This window comes from Astyanax mexicanus, chromosome 24 (genome assembly GCF_023375975.1).
Source record: "Astyanax mexicanus isolate ESR-SI-001 chromosome 24, AstMex3_surface, whole genome shotgun sequence".
Classification (NCBI taxonomy): Eukaryota; Metazoa; Chordata; class Actinopteri; order Characiformes; family Acestrorhamphidae; genus Astyanax; species Astyanax mexicanus.
Genome location: NC_064431.1, coordinates 31,238,170 through 31,255,402, shown reverse-complemented (window position 1 = coordinate 31,255,402; position 17,233 = coordinate 31,238,170). Strand labels below are relative to the sequence as shown.

Genomic DNA, 17,233 nt, shown 5'->3' with positions numbered 1-17,233 from the left:
CAGTCTGGAAAAGGAGCAATTATTCACTAATTGAGAAAATATGGAACACTGGTGAACCTTCCCAGGAGTGACAGGCCGACCAAAATTACTCCAAAAGGGCATGAACAACTCATCCAAGAGGTCCCAAAAAACCCAGAACAACATTTAAAGAACTGCAGGTCTCACTCGCCTCAGTTAAGGTCAGGGTTAATATATATATAGAATAAAAAATAAGTGGTGATGAGTTATATGAAATATAACTAACTTTTAAAAAATGACTCCACTGCAATAAACAGCCAAAATACAATATTAATTCATGTGTTTTTGAGTGCATTACAGTTAGAAAAATAGCATTTTTATATATTATTTTTATCACTAGAAAACAAGTCAGGTCTAAAAGGGTTAATAAATAAGAATTTCGTTTAAAAATAACTTTTTATATTTACTCATCCTATACTTGTCTAGTATTAAAGTTGTCTGATATTAAAATAAAAAAGCAAAAACAAAAGAAATGTGTACGCCACTGTACATGTTTAAAATTACTTTTATTTTTATACTTTAAGTATTTTTAAAACAAGAATTTGTACATTTTTACTTAAAGAGTATCTACACTTCCACCTACAGAGTAAATGCTTTCACGGTGCTGTAAAACTACATTTCCCAGCAGGCTTAGTGCTCAGCCAAGCGACTTTCGTTCATTCAACGCGTCGAAAACACAGCCGGTCTGAGTTTATTCCACTTTCACAGAAACAGCGCGCTTACAGCTGCAGAATCCGGATTTAATCTGATTTAAACCGGTTTATATGAAGAGTAATCGGACCTGTGGAGGATCAGAAGCTGAGATCTGACTTTCTGCTCTGAAGTTCCTCTTCCTCCATCAGACTTCAGGCTCTGGGTGTTCCTCCCCAAAACACCATGTCCGTCCCAGTAAGTCACTGATTACCATTATAACTACTGTACTGTACTATACTATACTATACTATACTATACTACTGCTATACTATACTACAGCTATACTATACTATACTACTGCTATACTATACTACTGCTATAATATACTACTACTATACTATACTATACTACTGCTATAATATACTACTACTATACTATACTATACTATACTACTGCTATAATATACTACTACTATACTATACTATACTACTGCTATAATATACTACTACTATACTATACTATACTACTGCTATACTATACTACTGCTAAACTATACTACTACTATACTATACTACTGCTATACTATACTACTGCTATACTATACTACTACTATACTATACTACTGCTATACTATACTACTATACTTATACTATACTACTACTATACTATACTACTGCTATACTATACTACTATACTTATACTATACTACTACTATACTATACTACTATACTATACTACTACTATACTACTGCTATACTATACTACTATACTTATACTATACTACTACTATACTATACTACTATACTATACTACTACTATACTACTGCTATACTATACTACTACTATACTATACTACTATACTATACTACTACTACTATACTATACTACTGCTATACTATAATATACTACTACTATACTTATACTATACTACTATATTATACTACCACTATACTGTACTGTACTATACTGTACTGCAATAAACTGTACTGCACTATACACTTTGGAAAAAAAAATAAGAGACCACCTAAAAATGACGAGTTTCTTTAATTTTACAAAATTTAAAACCTCTGGAATATAATCAAGAGGAAGATGGATGATCACAAGCCATCAAACCACCAAACTGAACTGCTTAAATTTTTGCACCAGGAGTAAAGCAGCATAAAGTTATCCAAAAGCAGTGTGTAAGACTGGTGGAGGAGAACATGATGCCAAGATGCATGGAAACTGTGATTAAAAACCACCAGGGTTATTCCACCAAATATTGATTTCTGAACTCTTAAAATTTTATAATTGTAAACGTGTTTTCTTTGCATTTCAGCTGTTTCCCATTTTCTGCAAATAAATGCTCTAAATGACAATATTATTATTAAAAATTTTCGAGAAAAGTTGTCTGTAGTTTATAGAATAAAACAACAATGTTTATTTTACTTAAACATATATCTATAAATAGCAAAGAAGAAAATGTAGGAAATATAAATTAAGCAATAAAGCAAAACACTGAAAGTGTGTACACGTACAGGACCAGGCCTGGTACATTTATATTATGTATGAAGAATAGCACTTTTGGAGCACATCTGATTGGTACTATCCACTGCATACCATACTCTACAAGACCTGCCTAATTAGGGCTCCAGGCTAACATCATGCCATCATCCCAGGAACAATACACATTTTGCTTGGTGTTTTGCCATGTTAGTCAACTGCGGAGCTTCAAAAGTGGCATTGTTACAGAGAGAAACAGCACCACTCAATTTTGTCATTTCCTTCTGGGTTCAATCCTGTTTTTTTAGATATCTTGTGCTTGGGGAAATGACTTTGGGAGAAAAAACACATTTGTAAGATGCTTTGTTTATTGTGTATTGTGTACACATGTGATTCACAACACACTGCTGTATTGTCCTTGTATTAATGCACCAATTCTGGATGCAGTGACTGCAGTGACTAATGTTTGTGTGTGTGTGTGTGTGTGTGTGTTAGTTTGCAGGAGTAGAGGGTCGGGATCAGCACTCCCGTGTACACACCCGACCCAACCCTGGCTTTCTGGAGCGTCTGGGGGAAACCATGGGGGGGATGCTGGTGGGAGTCTGCCTGTTCATCTTCTCCTTCTACGTGCTGTTTACTAATGAGGTCAGAGACCAAATCTTACCTTCATTTACACAGAATTAATTCATTAATCAGTTTAGAAGAGTGAAAATGAGAACTTGTACATATAATTTTTTTAATAATGGTGAAATAATTTTAAACACATTTGAATATGTATCAGAACCCTCCTGAGGGCTGCATTAAGATGATAAATTCCTGGAGGTGTTCTGACTGTCATAACTAAAGACCAGAGTAATGTTCAAACATCATCCACAGAACCTACTAATCTAACCAGCACAGATCTTTCTATCTGTTATCAAACATCAGCCATTAATTCAGTTTGTAAAACACTTAGCAGTTAAGCTACTCTGCCATTTTGGGCTTCATAATAAAAGCCCCTATGCCAGCTCATGTTAATAAAAAGATGTATACTGAAAACTGGGAAGGTTATAGTTTTTTATTTAAAAACTTTAATTTATAAACAAATATCTATTCTTTAATCATTTTAGCAGGGCTTGTATATTCTTTATTACATAACAACACATTTTAGCTGTTAATGTAAAAAAAATAAATAAATCTATCCGGACGGGATTAGTTTCTTAGTTTCTCACACTCCTATTCAGGGATAAAACTTGTGCATCTGGACTGCAATTGGAAAACAGGAGGACCAATGAGGTTTTAGGCTCTCGGTCATGTGACCTCACGTTCAGTAGCTCCTCCATTTCCACTCGCTGTTGTGTTTACATGGACGTCTGAAAAAAGCACATATATGGTCGTTCTGGATGGGAATAAAATCACAGAGGACCCCCATAAAAGAGAAAATTACCCCAGAACCCCCTGTTCCTCCTCCAACAGGGCCGGGCCATTCGTACAGCTACTTCTCTTGACGAGGGTCTCTCTCAGGTCCTCTCTCTGCACCCTGACATGTACTTGGACCCCCAAAACAATAATCGGCTTGTTCACCTGTCCAGCCCACTGCGCACCTCTCAGGTAACAACTCATAATAGTGAGGAGATACGCCTGTTCACCACTGGCCTTTTCACTGTGGTGTTTCACTTATTGCTACTTTAACTTAAAACTCTCTCTCTCTCTCTCTCTCACTCTCTCACTTTCTTTAGCCTCTCTATGAGCCGAACTATAAGGTGGCGGTTCAGGCGGTGAAGCTGAAGAGGAATGTGGAGATGTATCAGTGGGTGGAGTATCAGGAGTCACGGTATGTAAAACAGATTAAAGCTTTGCTCGACTACGACACACCTAAACCAACCCATTTAAAGGAGACATATTACATAAAACTCACTTTTTGCTAGATTTTTTTTTATTTCCACATGGGTCTCGACTGCCCCTATAAACACTATAAACACTCCAAACACCAAAAAAAAAAAAAAAAATCCATCCATCTGTTTTCTGTGAATTAACTGAAAGAGTTCTCAGGTGTATGGAATCATTTGCTTCAATGAGCCGTTTAGATGCTCCTCCCTTATTGTGATGTCACATTAAGAACACCTGCATAGAACCACCCTGGCTCCACCCTTCACATGTCAAGCCTCACCAGAACCCCGCCCACTACATCAGTTGAAGAAAAAACTCAATTTCTGTCATTTTGGTTGAGACGTGGTTGAGACCTCAGACAGTACACAGCAGGATTAGCCAGAAGACTTCTTCTGAGGGAGGGATCTGTACCTACTGTCCATGGCAAGCCTGTGTGTTCAATCGTCTGTATAATCTGACCTCTGACCTGAATTTTTCTGTATAAACAGGGATTATAAGGAAAACGGCGAAACCAAAACAGAGACGACGTACACGTACAGTGAGTTAAACCAGTTTGTATCACTTTAAAGAGGTAATTCCATTGAACTGCGTAATTCAGAGTTATACACACTTAGAGTGGGGGGTTTGTATTGATTTTTTTTTGTTAATTGTAGAGAAAATTATTTCTTTAAATGCCAATATAGACATTTTTTTTTACTATCCAAGTACATTATAGACAAAAAATTGTCCATTTCATTCCTGATTTTATGTCTGATTTTGTTTTATATCCGATTTGTTCAGATACTGAGTGGAAATCTGAGCTCATCAGCAGCCGACACTTCGATCAAGAAATCGGCCACATCAACCCCAGGTACAGAGATTTAGCTCAATTCTGTCCCTGTCGCTTCTGTTTACACACACACACACACACACACACACACACACAAATATACACAAATACACAATATACACTGATTGTAAAAGTGCAGTAGAAGTGTGTGACGGGTTGTGTGGTGTGTTTGGCAGTGCGATGGCGGTGGAGAGTGTGACTGTTGTAGCTCCTGAGGTTTGGGTTGGACGTTTTTCCCTCTCCAAAGGTATTTATATTTACTTTATCCATCAGCCAAATATATATATAGCCAGATATAGTACCTGCACATTCATGTACTGTATTTTAAAGGGGATATATTTTGCAAAACCCACTTTTTTTGTGTCTCAACTGACCCTATAAACTAATAGGCAGACCGGGGTCCGGTTCCAGACCCAGAATTTGTCATTCATGTAGTTTTCATGACAGGCAGCCTAATTCTAATATTAATAAAATCAAATAGAATAAATACACCATTTTGAAACATAGTTGACATACAGATTCACATTAACTCGATAAGTGTCCATTTATTGTATGATCGAAAAGATGAGAATGTAATTATTGTGACAGGCCAATTTAAAACAATAAATATTGTTGAAATATACTGAATAGTATTTGTAACTTGTTTTGTCTTTCTGTTGTTGATGACATAAGACACTGACAAAACTACTAGGCTTCTTCAGTATACAGTATTAAGCACTGAATCAAAACACAAGTTAAAAATGACGAATGACAAAATTTTCTCTAACTGGACCATACTGATTTGTAATTAAATACCCCTGCTATAAACACTCCAATCACCAAAAATCGATCTATTTGTTGTCTGTGAATATTCTTCACTGCAGGTTTACCATATAAATGTATTAGCACCCTCCTGTGGAGTAATGAAGCAGTAACTTTAGTAAGTTAGCAAAACCATACACTAAACGACTTTTACATTAAAAAGTCTGAGACCCTCTCACATCTTAAGACACTTAAGTCACAGACTTTTAGTCACAGGCTAAGATTTTGTAAAGAATGGGGATTTTTCAGGGTCACTATTTGCAAGACTGCAACTAGATTCTTTCTGAGATCATTTTATTATTTTTAATAGAATTATTATAAATGGGAAGACACGTCAAAGAGACACTCTTGCTCAGTCCACAGCTCCACCAGTTTCTCCTTCTTTTATACACTCCAGGAGAACCATGGTTTTCGATGAATGCAGTGTTGTTTGAATGTGTGTATTATAACGTGTGTGTCTGTGTGTGTGTGTGTGTGTGTGTGTCTGCAGGGCTAATTGATCAGGTTAATAATTTCCAGACACTGCAGCTGGGGGGTCTTCCAGCTACAGACCCTTTCCTCACCGTCTACGAAGATCACTTCTACCACACAGCCAATCCACGGAGACCTGAGGTAAACACACACACACACACACACACACACATTTGTGTCTGTTCAAACACACACAGTGCCTCAGGCATTTTACAGTCACGTTCCTCTCATGTACACACACACACACACTAAAACCACACCCAGAAACTATGTAACGAGTTCTGACACTTTGTCTGTGTGTATTTGTGTATATATATGTGTGTGTGTGTGTGTGTGTGTGTGTATAGGTTGGAGATGTGCGTGTGAGCTTCTCGTACGCTGGGCTCAGTGGTGAAGGCTCCTGGCCTGGACCGGCTCAGACTGTGAGTACACACACAGCTAACACACACACAGCTAACACACACACAGCTAACATGCGTCCTCACACACCAGCTGCTGTAGAAAGGTAAAGCCATCACAACTCTAGCGCCTCTGCTGGCTGGTTGCAGTATTATACGCAGCTCTGCTCATTCCTATATGTTTCAGGGACAAAACTTCCCCACCCATTATCCATCTATCATGTTCTATTTTTTCGCCTCTAAACGGCTGTAATTCCTGCAGTTAGGTTTCCCTGTGTTAATACTGACTCAGTCTGGGTCTGAGTGTAATGATAATGGTTTTAATAATGGTAATGATAATGGTAATGGTAATTGTAATGGTTTGTGGTGTAGGTCAGTGTGGTGGCCATGCAGAAGGGAGACGGACTGACGGCCTTCAGAACTCGAGCTGGAGACACGCTGGAGATCCTCTACATGGAGGAGCTCACTGCTGAGGTGTGTGTGTGTGTGTGTGTGTGTGTGAATGGTAATTAATGCTCATATTAATAATTAGGGGTGGGAATCACAGGACATCTTATACATACAATATTCATACATAGTTTAATACCAGGAATTATTTACAATTTAACAACTAATATTGTTGATCGCAGGTTTATTAACTCTATTAATTTAATTAGAGCGCCACCATGTGGAGTAATGAAGCTTTAGGAAACTTTAATAAGTGTAATTGGGGGAAAGTGCAGTATTAAGAGTGCCTGTGTTTCAATAAAAATATCCATATTTGACGCCATATGTTGAAAATGAATCGACACTGTATGATAAATCGCAATATCATTAATTAACCCCTATTAATAAAATAATTGAATAATCGACTGTCAGTTCTGTATTTTCCGATGGGTGGGAAAAACTAATATGCTTTTGTTTGGATCATTGATTAGTTTTATTAATTTGATCAATGATTTGTTAATGGATCGATTGCAAAGTTAGAAATGCTTTGTTTAAATTGAAACAGAATGGATTCTGTACTGATGTATAGTTTATTTATGTTTTTGGTGTGTGTGTGTGTGTGTGTGTGTGTGTGTAGGAGGTGTTTGCTAAAGAGCATCAGATGAATGTAATGAAGACGTGGGCTCTGAGGGCTGGCGGATGGTTCCTCATGTTCCTTGGCATCAGCCTGACCACACGCATCATCTACACACTTGGTAAACACACACACACACACACACACACACTAGCTCAGTTAAAAGTAGTATATTTGGTAGCTGAGTCGGATCGCGTTTTCACCATAAGCGAACCACTTCAGAGTTCATTTGGGTTTTTTGATCCGCACCCGAGTGTGATAAATGTTTTCACACCTGCTCAACCAAACCGCATTAAGAGTACAAACAGACTAGAGTCCGTGAAAAAGACCTAAAGATCGTCAACTGAGCTTCACAGAGGCATGCGTAGCAGTCAACGGTTTCTCACCAAGAGGTGCACTACCCAAAGAGAGAGGTTTTTAAAGCACACACTTATAATTTAAATATATTCCTGAGACCTTTTTTTTTAGCAACACATACACATTTTTAAGTGTTTTATTGAATAACTAGCAATGATAAATGTAATTTACGTGTGTTTGCAGTGGACTGGGTGCCGGTGCTGAGGGAACTGGTGTCAGTGGGGTTGAAGGTCTTCGCTCTGTGTGTGTCCTGCTCTCTGTCCCTCCTCACCATCGCTGTGGGCTGGCTGTTTTACCGCCCCCTGCTGGCCGGGCTGATATCAGCACTCGCCCTCGTCCCGATCCTCATAGCGCGCTCGCGAGCAGCCAACAAAAAGTACCAGTGACTCTTAAAGAGGTGTGGGGTGTTCCCATGAACCCTTAGCTGGATCATTTAAGCTTTAAGTTAAAGGAGAATTTCGGTGTAAAATGGACTTTTGTTGTAGTAAAACATGATAAAGAGCTCACCTCCGCTCTCCCACAGCGTTTATCCAGAGATCAGTTTATCCAAACACCCTTCAGACTGGGCGACACGGGGCATAACTTTTTTCACCGTTATCCAGCTCAAAGTAGCTCCACACATCCTTGCTAGAATCTGAGGAGCCCTGACATTTAAAACGAGGCATTAATAACTTAAAAAGTCCACAAAAAGAAGCTTATTAAAAAACACTTTTTACATCCCATAACATTACTAGCTTCAGCTCCGAGCGCCGCCATCACTGTACTGATAATAACAGACATAGACATATGTATACATAGACTCCACATAGCCTGCCTCCTGGTGCCAGATGCTACATTATCATTATCAGAGCTACATAGAAGTGCTATAGGATGTAAACAGTGGGTTTTAATAAGCTTCTTCTGCACTTTTTTTAAGCTATTAATGCCTCGTTTTAAATGTCAGGGATCTTCGGATTCTACCAAAAAGGTTTCCACTTCAGCACTGTGCTGGAATGCATACATATATTTTTGCATATATATATATATATATATACACACAGTACTAGTCAAAAATTTGGACAATCTTTAAGTTAAAATGTTTTGTCGATGTATTTTAGAATAATACTAAATTCATTCAAATTATGAAAATAAGAAAATGCTCCTCTTGCTTAGATTTGGAATTTATGCATTTTCGTGTAATAAATTTTGCGATCAGGGGTGAACGGAGGTGGGTTATTATTAGTCCATTGCACTCCAGATTTCTCCTTCAAATCTACTTGGAATAGATTGCATTGGATGTGTCCACGCAGTAATGGGAGCCCAAATGTGTGTTTTTTTTTGAGGTACTATGCAAATTATCTTTTTTTTTTTTTTTTAGCAACTTGATCAGAAGTGCACTTGCAATGCAAACATGTGTGTTATGTTTTTTTTTTTTTTTGCTCATGCAGCAGAGCGTGATGCTTGTTGCGTGGGCAGGGTGGATGTTATTTCCGTTCATAATCATGGTCGGGCAGCTGTGGAGACGTGCGTGTGTGTGTGTTTACTTTTACTGAATGTTTTGACTCTTTGTATTGGATATATGTCTATATGTAATATTCAGTGGGTGTGGTTTGGGTAGTTGTGGAAGGGGAATTCCGCTGGTTTTGCAAAAATAAATCAGCATAATTCAGTTTTAATCATTGGAGATGAACACAGTCCTCAGTATTTATCACTACAGCACAGTTACAGCTATATAATATTGATGGCAAATCTGAATTCATGTGTTTTTTATCAGCCTGTATTAGGCTGTGTATTCATAACCATTAAAAAAAAACACTGAATTACTTAAATAGGCAGAATATTTGAAAAATGAGTTGAATTCCTTTTCAAAGTGTACTGTAGTGTCCAATACGAGACATGTTACTTAAAACACAAACAGGATTTCTGTTACCACTGTTTTTGGGGTCAATTGAAGTGTGAAATATCAAATTCTCAGCATTGTATTGTTTTTTTCTTCCCAAATAAATAAAAGCCAAAGAATTTCTTAATTTTTGTGTTAAATGATTTTCTTCTTAGTATCCATAATTTAAAAGTAGGGGTGTGCCATATCGTATCGTACATGATGATAATGTCGTCAGATTTTTTAAATATTGTGATATCATCCATCCAGTTTCCCATTATATATCTACTAGAGACAGATTATATCTGTTCAGTATCATTAATTTTACTGTAATTCTGGATTTTTGGAGTGCATTTTTATTAGTATCGTGACATTCTGGACCATTGACTTCTGTTACAAATCTGATTAAATTATTGTATTTTTTAATATCTCAGTTAGGGGTGTGCAGTATTATATAGTATGTAATAATAAAATATATATATTTTTTTATTTTCTTGCAAAATAGAGTGTACTTTTAAAATATATATATATTTTTTTTTAAGTGTTTTGTCACAGCGTGAAAATATCATGAAATAACGTGATATTATTTTCTATATATTATATATATCCTATTTGAGAGTAACTCCAAACAGCCTCAAGCTTCTTAAAAAGTTTTTTTAATACACAAAGATACCAAATTAGGTTTCTGTTTGTTTTGAAAGAAAGAAAGAAATAAAGAAAGAAAGAGAAGAAAAAACACCAAAGGAAACAAAGAAGAAGTTTCAAGTCTTGTCCAAGTGTATGCATTCCAGAAAATAAACGAACGCGTGTATTTTCTGTATTGCACATTGGTCCTGATCATCTTTTTCGTCTTCATTGCATATTTATAATCCGAAATAACTGCATGGGCTATCGGTCACAGTGAAATGACGAAACGCACCAATACAAGTAGCTCGGTTAAGCAGACACGACTCGAATGTCAACTGGCAGACCCATTTTACCATTGGCTCGGTATGAGTTAATATGGCAAATTCAATCGTTATGTGTATAAAGGTACAATAAACAGCATTACTCCTTATCTGCCTCTTTAAATACTGACAAAAAAAACTTCCATATCTAGCTGTACTGGTTTCGTTTTAAAAGACATAAAATAAAAAGCGGTTTATGGTTGTGCACAGTCATTTCAGGCCGAGGAACCGGGGGGGCTCGGCTCCCCCCCTCTCTCCCTGCAGCACAGAACCAGCGCAGAGTCCTGTCCGTTTACAGTAGGAGGCATTTGGTGCCCTTCTTGCCCTTTCTGGCCTGCAGCGCCGCCCTGGTGGCCATTTCGAACACCTCCCTCACGCCGTCCTTCGTCTTGGCAGAGCACTCCATGTATCCGAAGGCGTAGATTCGGTTGGCCATGTCTCTGCCCTCCTCTGGTTTGACTGGTTCCTGTAGTTATAGATCAATAAAACGAGTGTTTAATGAGAATAAAGAGTTCAAAAGGTGAATAAATTATGATTTTAAAAAAATCTTTGTAAAATATAAAAATGCTACTCAGTAAACCATAATTCTAAAACTACTATTTTAAAGTGAAACTGAGACAGAATGCTGCTTTACAGGATGGTGAAAAACACACTAAAACTGGCCAATTACACTATCAGTCAAAAGTCTGGACACACTCTAAATTCAGAGTTTTTTTATTGTTTTAAAATAAACACTTTACATGTAAAGCCATATAAATAAAATTCAGTCAAAAAAAAAATCAAGAATTTTGGAAGTATACTTAAGTACAGTCGCATCAAAATACATTATGATGAAACTGGCTCTTATTAAAAGGGCTGCAAAGATTAGTTGATATAATCGACAATATTTATTTCACCATTATTGCTATTGTCATTTAAATGTCTTTTTAAATGCCATTTAAATGCCAATATTGATTTTGTCAATATTGATACTCTCATTTAAAAGCCTTTTAAATCTCGCGTTCAGCTGTTTTTATAAAAAAAATTTAGAGATGGAGGACCTGGCAGAAATAATCACTGACTAACGGACTAATCGAAAAATCGTCATCAGATTAATCGACTACCAAAATCATTTAATACAGCCCTACTCATCAGGATAATATTTAATATTTATGATTATAATTTCTGATAATAAATACAACAGCATGTCTAGTGGATATGTGGATAATATAGAGGACATATTATAAGCGTTATTACCGTGGGTCCACCCCACACCATGATGCACAGCCCCGGTCTGGCCTAGGCAACATAGACCCTGAAAACACCAAGTAAAAAGACTAGAGCCCCACTGGACCATTGGTATGTTTATTTTAGCTGTTTTGAGTGTTGGTGGAGGGCATTTTACAAATAAATGGTATGTTTTGAGTTTATTTACTGCTTCCAGACTACCAGGTCACAGTGGTCCGACCCATCTCTTTTGGCGTCATCACTTCAACAAAGCAAGTTAGCGAATTAAAAAAGGCTCTGTGGGTATCGTACCTGCTTCATCTTGGCCAGCTCGCGGCGGGTGTGCTCATCGTTACGCAGGTCCTTCTTGTTGCCCACCAGGATGATGGGGACGTTGGGACAGAAGTGTTTCACTTCAGGAGTCCATTTTTCTGGAATGTTCTCTGCAGAGGGAAAAGAAGAATATTGGTATATCCTATAGCGAAATACCAAGTGATTTCCACCCCGTACTCAAAATCTCCAAAAGAATATCTGTTACTAATGTTGGGTAAACACTCACCAAGACTGTCTGGGCTGTCGATGGAGAAGCACATCAGAATGACGTCAGTGTCGGGATAGGAGAGCGGACGTAGCCGATCGTAGTCCTCCTGGCCGGCTGTATCCCACAAGGCAAGCTCAACCTGTCAACAACACACAGCCATGTTAAATAACAGTGTAGCAAATGTAATTTTCTAGACAGTGGGCGAAAAATATTGTTAATTTCAAAAGCAGTATGGACCTGCTTGATCAGGTTTAACCCTGGCACATTTTATTGGACTGGTTATCGGCTATTATAAGTCTTATGCACTTTCGATCCTTTGTTTTACCGCTGTGCTCAAGCAAAGCAGCACTGATGTGTTCTCATCTTTTGATAAAAGTCAATATACAGGTGCAATCTTTATCGATCTATCTAAAGCCTTTGATATGGTTGATCATTATCTTCTTTTGGATAAGCTTTATTCTATTGGTCTAAGTCAAAATGCTTTACTATGGTTTAGTGCTTATCTTCATAATAGACGTCAGTGTGTGGTTTTTCAGGGAAGTCAATCTGACTATTTAATAGTTGATAAAGGTGTTCCTCAAGGTTCCATTTTGGGACCCCTGCTTTTTTCTATTTTTATTAATGACTTGCCTCAGATTTGCTCACAATGTTTTGTTCACTTATATGCGGATGATACTGTTATTTATGTTTCTAATTCGGATTTGTTACAAATTCAGAATTCATTACAGTCTGAGTTTAATTTGGTCCAAAATTGGCTCTATGATAATAAACTTATATTGAATAAGAAGAAGTCTTGTTGCATGTTGTTTGGTATGCAGCATGTTTCTCCTAATTTAAGGGATCTACATATTTATTTTGATGATGGATCACCTCTTGAAAAAGTTGATTCATTTAAATATCTTGGTCTTTGGGTTGACTCTGAATTTTCCTTTAAACCCCATGTTGACTATATTATTAAAAAAACATATGGTTGTTTGAGTTCACTTTATCGAGCAATTAATTGTTTTACGTTTCATATTAGAAAAAGATTGGTTTCTCAATTAATTTTACCTATTATTGATTATGCTGATATAGTTTATATGAACACCTCTGAAATTCACTTAAGACCTCTTAATGTTGTGTTTAACTCTTTGTGTAGGTTTGTTTTGAGATGTCCATATAGAACTCATCACTGTTTTATGTTCGAATCAATTAATTGGTTGCAACCTAAATCTAGAAGACAATATCACTGGGTACAGTTTATTTTTAAATGTATTTATTTGGATTGTCCACCCTACTTAAAACAGTTTTTTGTTCTATTTAAATCTTCTTATTCTCTTCGGCATATGCAATATCCTTTTTTCTTTGTTCCTAGAATCTCTAAAGAAGTAGGGCGAAGGTCTTTTAATTACAAAGCTCCTTCTGACTGGAATAATCTTCCTTTTTCTTTAAAAAAATTAACTTCACTTCACTGCTTCAGGAAATGTTTATTTTCTTATCTTAAAACTACGTGTTTATGTTTTTAATTTATTTATTTATATATATTTTTCTGTTTGTATTGGTATTAAAATAAAAGTACCGATTGATGTTATATTTGTTATATATGCAATGTTATATATTTTTTTCATCTTAAAACAACTCTGTTTCTTAATTGTTTTCAGTTATCTGTATTGGAATATTATAAGTATAGAGTGATATAATTTGATAAGTTGAGTTCTGGGGGAAAGTGAGCTGTATATGTATGTGCAATGTATGTTTAGTGTGTAAATGTTTTTTGTTGTTTTTTTTGCTTGTTTGTTTTGTGTATGTATTTATAGGACCCCCTTGAAAATGAGATGTCACATCTCAAGGGGCTATCCTTTCAATAAATTCAAATTCAAAAAATTCAAATTCACTGAACTGCACAATTAAAACCAAAAGAAGGCTAACCCAGCAATAACTTTGTGTTTTTTGGTGTGTTTTAGGCCAGCCAGCATGCCGACATCGCGTTTATGAGCCTCTCTTCCTGTTATCTGCTGGTGTTGGTCCACTGTGTCAGTGCAGTATGGAGATGCGAATTTTATTTTCCAGCAGGACTTGGCACACTGCCAAAAGTCTTATACAATATTCAAATTTTTTTAATTTTGGGGTTTTAATTTAGAACCACACTTGAAAATAGGAACAAAACGTTGGAATTAATACATTTTCATCTGTTTTTGCTCTGATGCCATTTCACTCTCCACTTCTCCTCTTATTAAATTTCAACTACTAATTTCATTCTTGCATAAAATAGAAAATGACCGCTGCCACTATGAGCAGGAGGTCGCAGGTTCGAACCCCAGCTCATGCAGCTTTGCCATCAAGCTGCCGGGGTCAGACGGAGCAAAATTGGCCCTGCTCCCTCTGGGTGGGTAGATGGCGCTCTCTCCCCACATCACTCCTAGGGTGATGTCCACGTCACAGGGCGTCTGTGAGCTGATGTACCGGAGCCGAGCCGCTGCGCTTTCCTCCAAGCGCGCTGTGATGCTGCTCGGTAATGCAGCATCAGCAGCTCGAAAAGAAGCGGTGGCTGACTTCACATGTATCGGAGGAAGCATGTGTTAGTCTTCACCCTCCTGGTGTGTTGGGGCATCACTAGTGATAGGGGGAGTCCTAGTGAGTGGGTTGGGTAATTGGCCGTGTAAATTGGGGAGAAAATGGGAAAAATTAGAAAAAAAAAAAAAAAAAAAAAAAAAAAAAAAAAAAAAAAAGACTAGCTGTTCAAAGCCTGCTTTAGGCCTGTAAATTGACTTATCGTACACTATATGAACACAATCTCAACACTTAAACTTACGATACAGAGCACATTAATGTAAAAGGGCCCGAAAGTCAGCTCTGTTTACAAACCCATTTATATTTTGCGAACTGTTTAGGATCTAACTCCTCACACTAGTTATGTGCTCCTATTCTTCATCATGTCTTTTGGCTGCCCTAAATTTCTCCAACTTTACCTGTTTGCCATCCACCTCGATGTCGGCCACGTAGTTCTCGAACACTGTAGGCACATAAACTTCAGGGAACTGGTCTTTGCTGAAGACGATGAGAAGGCAGGTCTTTCCGCAAGCCCCATCTCCAACGATCACCAGCTTCTTACGAATTGCTGCCATTTCTGAAACAACAGGAAAACACCCAGCGTTAGTTCAGATATAGTTTAGAAGAATCAATGAAAAGTTATTTACTTCAGAAATTCAGTGTTTATTTCTCTATTATTGATCATTTTGGCTTACAGCCAATGAGAACCAAAAATCAGTGTGTCAGAAAATTTGAATATTATATAAGACCAACTGGTACTTTTGGCAGTGGTGGCAGTGTGCCAAGTCCTGCTGGAAAATGAAATCTGCATTTTCATTAAAAGTTATCAGCAGAGGGAAGCTTTAAGTGCTGCAAGATTTTGTGGGAAAACAAAAATGCACTGACTTTAGACTTGACTATAAAACACAGTGGATCAACACCAGCAGATGACATGTCTCTCCAAACCATTACTGATCAGTAAATTTTACATTTAATTTAGAAAATCACGGGAGCAGAGTCTGGAGGAAGAGCGGAGAGACACACAGTCCAAACTGCTTGAGGTCTAGTGTGAAGTTTCCACCAATCAGTGATGGTTTGGATAAAGAGACATGTCATCTGCTGGTGTTGGTCCACTGTGTTTTATTATCAAGTACAAAGTCAGCGCAGTGTGGAGATGCGATTTCATTTTCCAGCAGGACTTGGCACACTGCCAAAAGTCTTATATAATATTCTTATTTTCAAATTGTGGGGTTTTAATTAGCTGTAAGTCATAATCATCAACGATAAAAGAAAGAAAAACACCCCTAAACCTAAAAGAAATCAAGGTGTGGCTACTTTACTTTCTCAGGTACAAAACAACCAGCAGGGCACTGGAGGACAGCTGTACGTTTGTTAGTTAGCTAGTTATACACTCAGCAACAGGTTTTAAACTCCAGTGTGACAACTGTGTGTTTAAATGAGTGTGCATTCATGCTGTATTGTGTTGTGGAGGATGGTGTCTTTGTTTATGAAGCAATAAAAGCAAAAATGGCAGAACCAAACCAAATCAGTCAGTTTAACTAACAGCTAGTTAAATAACTACAGGCCTTTAGCTGAAGCTTTGTGATCAGCAGCCAAAACACACACGACAGTAGATAGTTTACAGCTTTATTTACATGACAAAAAGCGAATATCTATGAAAATCTATATCTATGCGACTCAAGCAGGTAGCTGCCCAATTCAGAAAACCTTAATATAATAATAGTTAACGTTAAGTTAAGGTTAACTAAGCTAACTAAATAGTTAATTACGACTCTCTGAACACCTTCACAGAACAAACTTCAAAATAACACACCTTATCTATGAACTATCTTACTGTATTTAGCTCTCTAGGTTCCTAATAAACTATAAATACACACAGAAAGATGACATAAAGCTTCGACTCCCCGAATACTTATTAAACTAGATCTAAGCTAAATTAGCTTAGCATCACCCAGTCACTCAAACAGCCCGATAAGCGGAAGTCTGATTTTAACATCGAAAATTTCCGATTTCCCCCCAATAAAACCCCCGTTTCTTAATCCACACACAAACACCGGTGGCTAAACATGTGAAACAGCGCGTTAAACCGGTGAATTAGTGAATAAAACCCGGGTTTTTACCTTTCTGTTTGAGGCCAGGCGAGTTTTTTTCCGGTCTCCCACCCTGAGGTTAAGCTCGCTGTTATCGGCAAACCGTATAGCCCAACAAAATGTCCGCCATTTACACCGCCTTAT

General features: G+C 37.3%; 2 protein-coding genes across 2 annotated transcripts; one reads left to right on the top strand and one right to left on the bottom strand.

The window, feature by feature from the left end:
• Positions 1-651: 651 nt before the first annotated feature.
• Positions 652-9,924, top strand: LOC103038906 (transmembrane protein 43). The gene is made up of 12 exons (XM_015607724.3): positions 652-906; positions 2,629-2,778; positions 3,589-3,723; positions 3,852-3,946; positions 4,491-4,540; positions 4,783-4,852; positions 5,008-5,078; positions 6,123-6,244; positions 6,451-6,525; positions 6,874-6,975; positions 7,565-7,682; positions 8,102-9,924. The coding sequence occupies exons 1-12, from the start codon at positions 895-897 to the stop codon at positions 8,302-8,304; spliced, it is 1,203 nt and encodes a 400-aa protein (XP_015463210.3). The 5' UTR covers positions 652-894; the 3' UTR covers positions 8,305-9,924.
• Positions 9,925-10,416: 492 nt separating this feature from the next.
• On the bottom strand, positions 10,417-17,224 carry LOC103029431 (transforming protein RhoA). The gene is made up of 5 exons (XM_022682536.2): positions 17,120-17,224; positions 15,419-15,576; positions 12,489-12,609; positions 12,242-12,372; positions 10,417-11,189 (listed from the first exon to the last, which is right to left on the bottom strand). Exons 2-5 carry the CDS (start codon positions 15,572-15,574, stop codon positions 11,016-11,018), a joined length of 582 nt encoding a protein of 193 aa, XP_022538257.1. The 5' UTR covers positions 15,575-15,576; positions 17,120-17,224; the 3' UTR covers positions 10,417-11,015.
• Between the last annotated feature and the right edge of the window lie 9 nt (positions 17,225-17,233).